Source organism: Orycteropus afer, unplaced genomic scaffold (assembly GCF_000298275.1).
Source record: "Orycteropus afer afer isolate SDZICR_OR568_19922 unplaced genomic scaffold, OryAfe1.0 scaffold00289, whole genome shotgun sequence".
Classification (NCBI taxonomy): Eukaryota; Metazoa; Chordata; class Mammalia; order Tubulidentata; family Orycteropodidae; genus Orycteropus; species Orycteropus afer.
The window spans coordinates 3,486,026-3,497,448 of record NW_006921876.1 but is presented as its reverse complement, the minus strand read 5'-3'; the positions used below and the strand labels follow the sequence as shown (position 1 = coordinate 3,497,448).

Here is an 11,423-nt window from a genome sequence, read left to right as displayed (position 1 = left end):
ACAAAAGATCTCTTTAAAGTGTTAAAAAGCAAAGATGTCACTTTGAAAACTAAGGTGCGCCTGACCTCTGATATTTTCAGTCACTTCATATGCATTTGATAGCTGGACAATGACAGCTATCAGGAAGGCTGAAGGAGAACTGATGCCTTTGAATTACGGTGGTGGCAACAAATATTAAATATACCACAGACAGTCAGAAGAATGAACACATCTGTCTTAGAAGAAATGCAGCCAGAATGCTACTTAGAAATGAGGATGGCAAGATTTCATCGTACATTCTTTGGACATGTTATCAGGAGGGTGGGTCCCTGGAGAAGGACCTCACATTTGGCAAAGTTGAGAGTCAGCCACAAAGAGGAAGACCCTCAATGAGATGGATTAACACAGTGGCTGCAACAGCGGGCTCAAACATAACAACAGTTGTGAGGACAGCTCAGGACCGGGTAGTGTTTCATTCTAACATGGGGTTGCTATGAGTCAGAACTGACTCTTAGACTAGACAACACACAAAGAGAAGATGCAGAGTGTGGTATACCCCTGTGCCTTGAAAGAAGTATAATATTGAAAGTAGGACACACCACTTAGGAGGAAGTGGCATTAGGAAAGGCTAGAGAGGCAAGAATAGGCACAGCTTGTGTTGTGTGGGACCTTCCTCACTAGAGCAGAGTAGGTGTTGTCAGGCAGTAGAGAACAGGCTGGTGAGACAAAGTAGATCCAGTTGATGGAAGGTTTGGGGTGTCATATAAGGAAGTTGACATTGACCCATAGGCTTCTGGAAGATGTTTGAACTCATATTTTGAAGGCAGTGTTTTACAAAGAGGAATCTTAGATCTGGATAATTTGGAAAATAGTATTATTTTGTGACAAAAACACAACGTATATAAATATAAATATAAATGTAATGGAATATTATTCAGCCATGAAGAAACATGAAATTGATACGTGCTACAACATGAGTGAACCTTGAAAACTGTATGCTGAGTGAAATAAGTCAGACACTAAAGGATAAATATTGTAATATCCTACTTACATGTAATATCTAGAATAGGCAAATGCAGAGACCAAAATTTATGAGTGGTTACAGGGGCAAGTAGAATGAGGAGATAGATAGGTATTGCTTAAGAGATAGTAATTTTCTGTTAAGTGTGATGAAAAAATTTGGAAATAGATAATGGTGACAGTTGTACCGCATGGTGAACGTAATTATTGTCACTGAATTATACATGCTGAAACGACAAGTGTTTTGTTATATATATTTCACTACACTAAAAATTGTAAAAAGATTGGGACTGTATTGTCACAATGGCAGGGCTTCAGAAAGCTCAGGATGTAGAATTAGAACATGAGGGAAGTTGCAGATATGATATGGGAAAAATGTGAAAAAAACAAGACCATTTCAAATGAGGACCACGGTGTTGCAAATGATAATTGAGAGGTAGGAAGAGGTTTGATTAGGACCTAATCTTGACAGATAAAATTTTAAAAATTTAAGTAAATATTGAAGAAAATATAGAGCATAAAATACAGTTACACACATTAATCTTGAAACAATGAATCAAGTATGTTTTCATGTAATTCTTTCCTGTAATTGAGTGATTGTGCCACCCAGCATCCCTCACTTCACTGTGAACTCTTGTTCTCATAAAGAGACTTGTCTTTTCTTATTCAGAGATCTAGTTAATCCAAAGTCTCATTTGTTTATTTGTCTGTGATTTTGTATGTGTTTGGAGAGTTTATTAATGACTATTTTATTGTATTCTTCATTTTTCACCAGAGGAACCATTTTCCCTTGCAGAGGAAGCATGTTTGATTGGTATCATGGAGCTATGCAAGAATGCCAACAGATAGACTCAAGAGAGAGCTTCATTCTACAATGCAGAGCAGTGTAGGGCCTTTCCGTGATCTGTAGCTTAGAGCACATATGGGGATCTGTCAGGGAATGAAACTAGAAAGTTGGGCAGGGACTAGATCAGTGCTGTCCAAATGAACTTTCCACAGTGATCTATATTTGTGCCAATACAGAAGTTGTGTATGTCTGATGAGCATTAGGAACGTGGTTAGTGCAACTGAGGAACTGAATTTTAAATTTTATGTAGTTTCAATAAACAAATTTTAGTTTAAGTTTAAATTAGTCCCAACTGGCAAGTGGCTACCCCATTGAACAATACAGGATTACAGCATGAATGTCCTATACCCTCCTAAGGAGTTAGGACTTTTCTTAAATGAGAGAGAAAAGTTGAGTGGAGGGGGTTGCTGCCATGATTCCTGTTTGTTTTGGAAAGATTGCTTTAGTGTAGGTTCTTAACCTTTTTGGGTCCCAGAACACTGAAACTTGAATGCGATTGACTAGGAATACTGAGTAAAGTTAGAATAGAATGGAATTGAGACAGAAATTTTGAATCCCAGCTCTGTCCCAGCTGTTTGACCTCAGCAAATTCAAACCTCATCCTCTACCTCCTCATCTATAAAATGTTATAATAATAGCCCTACAGGCAGAGACGATAAAGAAAAGGCACAGATTTTAGATAAACTGAGGACAAAGGAATTGGTAAGAAATTGGATCTGGAAGGTGGAAAGACAGTAGAATTCAGGCACAATTCTCTGGTTTCTGATTTGAACAGCTTGGTGGAATTCAGATTGGGGTTGTGGGAGGAGAAGATAACAGCTGAATTCAGTTTTAGAATTTTTTTCATGGTCCTTCATAACATTCAGATGAAGAGATCTAGTAGGCAGTTAAAGGTAATATATTTAAGCTCAGAAGAGAAGCCTAGGATGGAGGAAAAAAAAATCAAATTATCTAGTAATTGAAACAACAGAATGCAATTGACCTGGAAAAGTGAGTAAAGTTAGAAGAGAGTAGAGTCACAGCAGCAGGACCCCTTAGGAACATAAGTATAGTTGGGATTGATAGAAAAGGAAGAAAGTTGAGGGATCCTGAGAAGGAGTTGTTTAAGAGGTTAAGAAGCAAAGTGGGTAAGACAGCTGCCTTGAGAGGCCTTGAATAGTTAAGGTAATGCCAACAGATTGAGAATGAAAAAGACTAGAAAAAAAGTCCTTTGGATCTGGTGGGTTAGAAGGAAGGCCTGGCTGTCGGCGCCTGTGTTCTCTGAGATTTGAGGGCAGGGGATGGGAGGAATGGTACTAATGGTGAAAACAACAGAGACCTAACTGGGAACATAGTATTTTGCATCATTTCTTGTACATAAAAGGGAAGTGTAATAGATATTATAAGGAGCTCTGGTGGTGTAGTGGTTAAGGCACTACTAAGTTAAGACACTACTAAGTGTCGCTAACCAAAAGGTTGGTGGTTCGAACCCACCAGCTGCTCTGTGGAAAAAAGATGAGGCAGTCTGCTTCCGGAGTGATTTATAGCCTTGGAAACCCTATGGGGGTCACTGTGAGTCAGAATTGACTCAATGTCAGTGAGTTTGGTTTCGGTTTTAGTAGATATTATAAATCAAATAGATGAATATTTCAGATTCTCCTTCAGTTAATGATCAGTCTGCTGATCTCCTACCCCCACACAAATCTTCCTAAACATTCAGTACCATAAAATATTTAAGACCTATTTTTAGGTAGAGAGCACAAACTAGTACCAGACTGTTACCATCTCTTGATTTAGGCCTGTATCTCTAGCAGTAAAAGTTCCAGTACAAGGATTAATACTAGATTCTGTATCATTGGTTTTAAACAAGGACCTGGTAAAGAACATAGACATTTTCTTCAATTGTGTCATCTTTGTAATTTTTCTCACTTTCTGAAACAGGATGGCTCTAATTCTGTGAGGACCCCATTGTTTCTATAATTACTCCTGAGAAGGACTGACTCCCAGAACACTGCCTGATTCTGACTTGTCGGCATGGGAAGGTGAGTTATGGTACCTGGTCACTTGCACTGTAAAACCTGAGATTTTGGTACCACAGGAGCAGATCTTGAGAAGAGGAAAAAACAAATCTAAAACCCAAATCTAAAACCCAAGTGAACAGTGTTGGAAGTTGTACTACACTTTTGTTTAATACCGTTATTCTGGGTACCTGTCCCAGAAAGAAGGTGATGGTGCAAGGTGGATTGCCCTGGGATTAATGGAGTTCGCAGTAAAGGGCATGGATGCTGAGATAGAAGAGGGGGTTATATTAAGCTCATGATTAGCATCTGAGGTGTGGGGAAAGGGATGATGAATTTCATGGAGTGACCCAATAATCCAAATGGGGAATAGAAACTACAAGTGGAAAATTTCATTGGGTTAGCAGGGTACTTTCCCCTTCAGTGAGAAGTACTCTTTAAACAGAAGAGTGTACAAATGAACTGTAATACAATAAATGTGTCCTAAAGGCAATGAGGTTTTTTTAAGCCTATTAATAGTTTCAGAAAGAGCCTTTCCTTCCTCATATAAACTGAGAAGAAAAGTTGCCATTTATTTGCAAAAATGTCTCTTAGGAATATTCCTAAATATACTCCTTGGGTTTCTGAGGAAGTATCACTATGGAAGTAGATTGCCCAACCTTCCTTCCAAGGAGTGGCTGGTGGGTTTGAACCGCCAGCCTTCTGGTTAGCAGTCAAATGCCTTAGGCATTATGCTACCAGAGCTCCCCCTAAAAATACTAGACATACAAAACTCATTTATTGACTGTGTTACAGGAATGTTGTTAAAGACGGTATTTTCTCCCATCACTCAGGTCATCTGAGAGAAATTTGCCTTTGAATTCAGTGTTAAGAAATCTTGTTTTTCCTGAGCTATTGATAAGTTTCTAATTTACTGGATAATGTTTCAGCCACTAGGATGCTCAGCAAAATTTGCAGGCCTACCTTATAATAAGGAACTCTGGGGGTGTAGTGCCTAAAGCACTGCTAACCAGAAGGCTGGCAGCTCAAACCCACCAGCCAGCCACTCCTTGGAAGGAAGACTGGACAATCTACTTCCGCAGAGATATCAACTCGGAAACCCAAGGAGGGGTTGCTGTAAGTCGAATTGACTTGATGGCAGTGAGTTTGGGTTTTTTGTTTTGTTTTTTTACCTTATAATAATGCATTTCCATAATTTCCCTTTGGTTTCATCATTCTTAAACCTGCTTTCATTATTGTTTTATATATTATCTTATTGAACTTATTCTTCTAAGCTATCTCTGATCCTTTTTTAAACAAAACAGGATACAAATAAAAATCTACATAATGCTCTAAAAAAAAATCTAAGTGTCATAACCATCAGGTCTTAATTCTCATTCATATAATTTTATAATAATGAGTTTTTTTGTAGCAAAATAGCAATATGGAAGATACAGTATACAGATGCCTGCAGGCAGGAAAATAGGGGTAACACAAGCTGAGTACCTTACTGTAGGGTCGTTTTAGGTGAGGGAGCCTTTTTGGAGCAGATTGCTTTAAAATGCAGTCTTTTTTTAATTTCAGGATGGGTATATCCTGCCTTTTTCCTGCTTCCTGGCATTTTAGCATCTCTCCGGTGGGGTGTCTTCGAATACTGAATACCAATTTACGCCAAATTATTGTCATCAGCATCCTAGCTGTTACTGTTTCACTTTTATACTTTTCTGTTGTCATAATCCGACATAAGTATGGGCGGCTATCCAGAGACAAGAAGTTTCAAAGGTAAGAGGTAAAAAAGCATTTATTTTCTACCATCCCTTCATTTCATAGCTTTAAGACTTTTGGAGTTAGGTTGTAATTTGAGGAGTATTTGACTATAGGAACTGGATTCAGTACTAAATATAGAATGGCACAAAAAATAAACTACTTGAAAGTTGTTAGCTGCTAAGCACTAAATCTACATCATAAAAGGCCCTACAATAATTATGTAAACATAAACTTCTATAATACGTTTTTAAGCTGATTTTTGAGTTAATGTTGATAGTTTAGAAATAAGGAGTTTTGTTTATCAGAACTTGTTCGACTTTCTTTAAAGGAATATTGAGTGTGTATCTGATTTAAATGATCTTCACCACCATCACTTGTTTTCCTTTAATCTTTAATCACTTGGCAGTTGTAAAAATGTTGCGGCGGTGCTACTCTCGCACAGCTTAGAAATCACTGACTTGGCATTTGTTTATTGCATCTTCTCTAGTAGGTAATGGGAGCTCTGGGGGCATAGTGCCTAAGGCATTTCACTGCTAACCAGAAGGCTGGTGGTTCAAACCCACCAGCCACTCCTCGGAAGGAAGACTGGGCAATCTACTTCCACAGAGATACCGCCTCAGAAACCCAAGGAGGGGTTGCTATGAGTCAAATCGACTCGATGGCAGTAAGTTTGGGTTTTTTTTGGTCTAGTAGGTGTAGGATGCTATTCTCTGTCTAAGTAAATGTGTTTGTTTTTCTGAACAAGGTACTTGGCACGAGTTACTGACATTGAAGCTACAGACACCAATAACCCCAACGTGAACTATGGTATCGTTGTGGACTGTGGTAGCAGTGGGTCTCGAATATTTGTCTATTGTTGGCCGAGGCATAATGGCAATCCTCATGATCTTTTGGATATTAGACAAATGAGGGATCAAAACCGAAAGCCCGTGGTTATGAAAATAAAACCTGGTATGTGAATGATAAACATGTGATTGGTTTCAGGGTTCTGTCCTTTTAGTCTCTGTGACAAACATACATATTCTAAATAATGCAAATAATTTATCTTTAAACATAACAGAGAATATTGATAAATAATCATAATTGTTTATTCCCCACTTCCAAAGTATAAGTGAAAACCATTAGAAAACCAGTTTTCTATTTTCCTACCCTTTAGATCTTTATATATTTCTAATCTGGAAACTTTTTTTTTTTTTTTTTTCTAAACTCGCTGCCATGGAGTCAGATCTGACCCATAACGACCCCTCCTTCGGTTTCCAAGGCGGTATCACTAGGAAGCAGATTGCCCAATCTTTCTTCCAATCTGGGAACATTTTTAAGATTAACATCATATTGTTCAAATTTTAAAATTCACCAAAATACTGAAAAATAAAGCTATAGGGTACTCTATAAAGCACTGGGGAAATGCTAAACTCTTGCATTTCATCTAGCTTCACATACCCGGCTCTATCAGTGATTGAACTGCCCTCATGGAATAAGGTGAAAACTTTCATACCATGGAATTGTCCTTTTAGAACAAAAGGGCAGTTACATCATCCCAGGGAAGATACTAGAATCTGATTAAAGTCAGACTGAACATGGTGTGACACCTGGGAGTCTTTGAAATGGAAATTAAATACCTTTTTATAGCACTTCTCTGTCCTGAAGCGTGAACTCCCATGCATAGCATTATAGCAAGGTTTCAGTAATTTCCTTACTGAATAGACTCAATCCTAGCATTGGGCTCAATTATCTGTTGAAATAGTATTATATATGTCCAATTTCTGCTGATTCAAATAGTTTAATCTTTTTGGGTCACAGTTTATTAGTCTATGAAATAAGAAAATTGGGAATACTCATTCACTTAGATACTCATTTACCAAATATCTATTAAGCACCTACTATTTGCCAGATAGGAGCTCTGGTGGTGTAGGGCCTAAGGCATTCGACTGCTAACCAGAAGGCTGGAGGTTCAAATCTACCAGCCGCTCTTCGGAAGGAAGATTGAGCAATCTACTTCTGTAGGGATACAGCCTCAGAAACCCAAAGAGGGGTTGCTATGAGTCGAATCCAACTCAATGGCAGTGAGTTTGGTTTCGGTTTTGGTTTATTTGCTAGATACTATGTTGGGGGCTGGGGATATACATTTGAATAAGACACACATGTGCCCTCAAGAAACTTCCAATTGTAATGAGACAGGCAAGTAAATAGGCAATTTAGATAGGGTGTATGAGTGGTACACCTAGAGTTAGGGGTAAGGATGGAATGTAATGAGAGCACTTAGAAGAGGTACTTAAAAAAAAAAAAAAAGAAGAGGTACTTAACTAATCTTCAGATTTTTATTAGGGAAAGTTTCCACAGAAGAAGTAACCCAGAGGATGACTGAAAGTTCACCAAGTGAAAAGGGGTGGAGAGTAGGGAGGTAGACAGAAGGCTATTCCTGGAGGAGGTTTGGTATAAGCTGAAGGCCAGATGGAAGAAGCATAGGGAGATAGAAGACAGGGATGGTGTGCTATTCTGAAGAATGGAGCTTTATTTGGAGGCCAATGAGGAGCCATGAAGGGATTTGAAATAAGGAAAATTACAATTTAGGTAGGGAGTGATGGGTGCATGCCCAAGACTGGAGGATAAGAGGGTAGCTGGCTGGCAGATACTGGTGATGTCCAAAAGAGGTGAGGACACTATATGACTATGAGACCAGAAGAACTAGATGGTGCCTGGCTACCACTGTCAGCCACTTAATGGGGGAATCTATGTAGGAGACCCTGGATAGAGTAGAAGAATAATGTAGAACAAAACTCAAAATCACTTAAAAAAAAAAAAGGATCAGGTTTACTAGTCTGGTAGAACCTGATGGAACCACTAAGACTATGGCCCCTAACTGCCCTTCAGGTCTGGAATTGAACCCACACCTGTGGCTTCCAGCCAAACAAAAGACAGGCATATGAGCTGAACATTTACATTAGGTAGATACACTTCTTGGAGAGATCAATCATGGGAGAATACAAGGGCTATAGACAGCTCAGGAGGCAGGAGTACATGGGAGGGAAGGACACAGGGAAGAGGGAATAGGTAACTATGGGGAAGAAGTGGGAGGGGAGCTGTTGTATTGTGGGAAATTGCAGTCAGTGTCATGAGACTGTGTGTAAGCTGCTGTATGGGAAATGAATTTGCTCTGTAAACTTTCACCCAAATCACAATAAAAATTTATGAAAGAAAAAGATAAGGAGAAGTAAAATAATGTGGAAGGAACCAAGGAGAGGCAAGCTGTGAAACTCAAAATGTGTCTTGGAGTGAGGGAGAGGAATTTTATCCAGGATACTGGCTTGGAGCACTGGGTGGCTAGTGATGGTGGTCATTGAGGTAGGTAACAACAGCACTAAGAGCAGATTGGTCATGGAAGGTGAGATCAGATTTGGCTGTGTTAAGTTTGGTGTGTCTGTGAGGACAGCCACATGGTGATGTCAAGTGGACAGTTACCACATATTGATCTGGAGGTTAGGGAAGAGATCTGGATTGCTGGTGATTTGGAGATCAGCAGTATAGATGATAATGGCAGCCAGGAGGGTGAGTGAGTTGCCTCTGGAAATTAGAAACATGTTTCTTGAGGGCAGGGATGAAGTCATTTGCAGTTGATCCCAAGTGCCTGGCACATACTAGATGCTCAATCAATTCTGTGTTTGATGACTGAGAAGGAGCAGGCATAGGACTGAACAAATAATACCATCAACACTTAAAGTAGAGAGGCTTTGGAAATAGCGGCCAAAGGGACAGGGAAAAACTGGAGGAGCATGGTACATAATTTGTATTTCTCTCAACTGAGCCATCCTGAAGAAATACAACTTGTCAGCTAAAGCATCTACTTTTTAACCAAAGTGTCTTGTTTCTTCAGGCATTTCAGAATTTGCTACCTTTCCAGACAAAGTCAGTGATTACATTTCTCCACTCTTGAACTTTGCTGCAGAGCATGTGCCACGAGCAAAACACAAAGAGACTCCTCTCTACATTCTCTGCACGGCTGGGATGAGAATCCTTCCTGAAAGGTGATACTCCACATGAGGGTGGGCCTGTGCACTGCTTCTTCTGTTTAACTTTGTTTGAAAAACAAAACATTCAGCCATTCTTTCTTCAAATCTGGATTGGTACCAGAAATATTTTGTCAGAACCCACAGACTATCTTTCAATGTATTTGTTGATGACTACAAATAGTAACCCCCCCCAAAAAAAAAACTCACTGCCTTCAAGTCAATTGCAACTCATAGCAGCCCTTCCTTGGGTTTCCGAGGTGATAGCTCTACAGAAGAAGATTGCCCAATCTTCCTTGTGAGGAGTAGCTGGTGGGTTTGAACCACCAGCCTTCTGGCTAGCAGTCAAATGCCTTAGGCACTACCCCACCAGACCTCCCTTTACAAATAGTAAAGTTTTCATTAATAATAATAATAATAATAATAACCTGTTTTATTAATTAAAAGAATCTTTGTAATTTCACATCCTAACCAGTGCCGTCAAGTCAATTCTGATTCGTGGCAACCCCATGTGTGCTGAGTATCTCCCTAGGGCTTTCAAGGTTGTGAACTTCTGGAACAAGATTGCTAGGTCTGTCTTCGTGGTGGGTTTGAACTGCCAACCTTTTAGCCAGTAGTTGAGCACTTAACTGTTTGGGCTATCCAGGGACTCCATCCTAGGAATCATGTAACTCATAGAACTTGTTCATTTGGAAAATTCTTTCCTCGAATACACGATCTTTTCAATGAATTGCTTTGGTTTTAAAATGAACTATTGCATATAGGAGGAGCTCTCGTAGTTTAGTGCCTAAGGCACTTGACTGCTAACCAGAAGGCTGGTGGTTCAAACCCACCAGCCACTCCTCGGAAGGAATACTGGGTGATACACTTCTGTAGTGATACTGCATCAGAAACCCAAGGTGGAGTCGCTATGAGTTGGGGACGACGTGACGGCACATAAACAACAACAACATTACATATAGGATATACCAGAGCTATCATTATCACCACCCCCCTCCTTTTTTTTCTTTTCAAAACAAAAGTTCGGAATGTAGTGTTTTGATAAGTACATTTTCGGATTGCCTTACAGTCAACAGAAAGCCATCCTGGAAGACCTTCTGACTGATATCCCTGTGCACTTCGACTTTCTGTTTTCTGACTCCCATGCAGAAGTCATTTCAGGGAAGCAAGAAGGTTGGTATATTGATCTTCAACATCAACTTCAAATTGTGAAGTTAAGCTCATCCAGTTTTCCCCAGTGTATAACTCTACTACATTACTCTTAATATCTTAAAATTTGGGAAATCTGGAGAAAACAGTCATGGGAGACTAGAAGGGCTGTGTATGCACAGGGACATAGCTCGGGGGGTAGGAGTGCATGGAGGGATGGATACAGGGAAGAGGTGACTATGGTGAGGAAGTGGGAGGGGAGCTGTTGCATTGTGGTAAATTGTAGTCAGTGTCATGAGACAAAGTGTATGTGAACTGCTGTATGAAAAGTGAATTTGCTCTGTAAACTTTCACCCAAATCACAAAAAAAAAAAAAAATTGGGGAAACCACAGCCTTGAAATACTACAATTTTTCAATGGCTAAATTAGTTACTTATGTTAATGGTTTTTATTACTCAAAACATTGAGCCACTTAAAAAATAATTTGTGAGAAAAAAAGAAAATTTTGCTTAGGGGGGCATTGAGTTTATTTTAGTTGTGGTAGAATGATTTGGAAAAAGATAGCAAGCGTGGATGTACACTTGAAGAATATAATCAACGTCACTGAATTATGCACATAGAAATTGTTGAATAGGCATATGCTTTGTTGTGTATATTTTCACCATTTGTTTTTGTTGTTGT

The 11,423-nt window shown here is 39.3% G+C and overlaps 1 protein-coding gene across 1 annotated transcript in view; it reads left to right on the top strand.

Moving 5' to 3' along the window:
- The first annotated feature begins 3,859 nt into the window (after positions 1 to 3,859).
- Positions 3,860 to 11,423, top strand: part of ENTPD4 (ectonucleoside triphosphate diphosphohydrolase 4) — a 23,487-nt gene continuing 15,923 nt past the window's right edge. The window contains exons 1-5 of the mRNA XM_007950841.1: positions 3,860 to 3,867; positions 5,407 to 5,604; positions 6,335 to 6,540; positions 9,461 to 9,611; positions 10,663 to 10,766. Coding sequence (XP_007949032.1) covers positions 3,860 to 3,867; positions 5,407 to 5,604; positions 6,335 to 6,540; positions 9,461 to 9,611; positions 10,663 to 10,766 — 667 coding nt within the window. The remainder of the gene's footprint in view (positions 3,868 to 5,406; positions 5,605 to 6,334; positions 6,541 to 9,460; positions 9,612 to 10,662; positions 10,767 to 11,423) is intronic.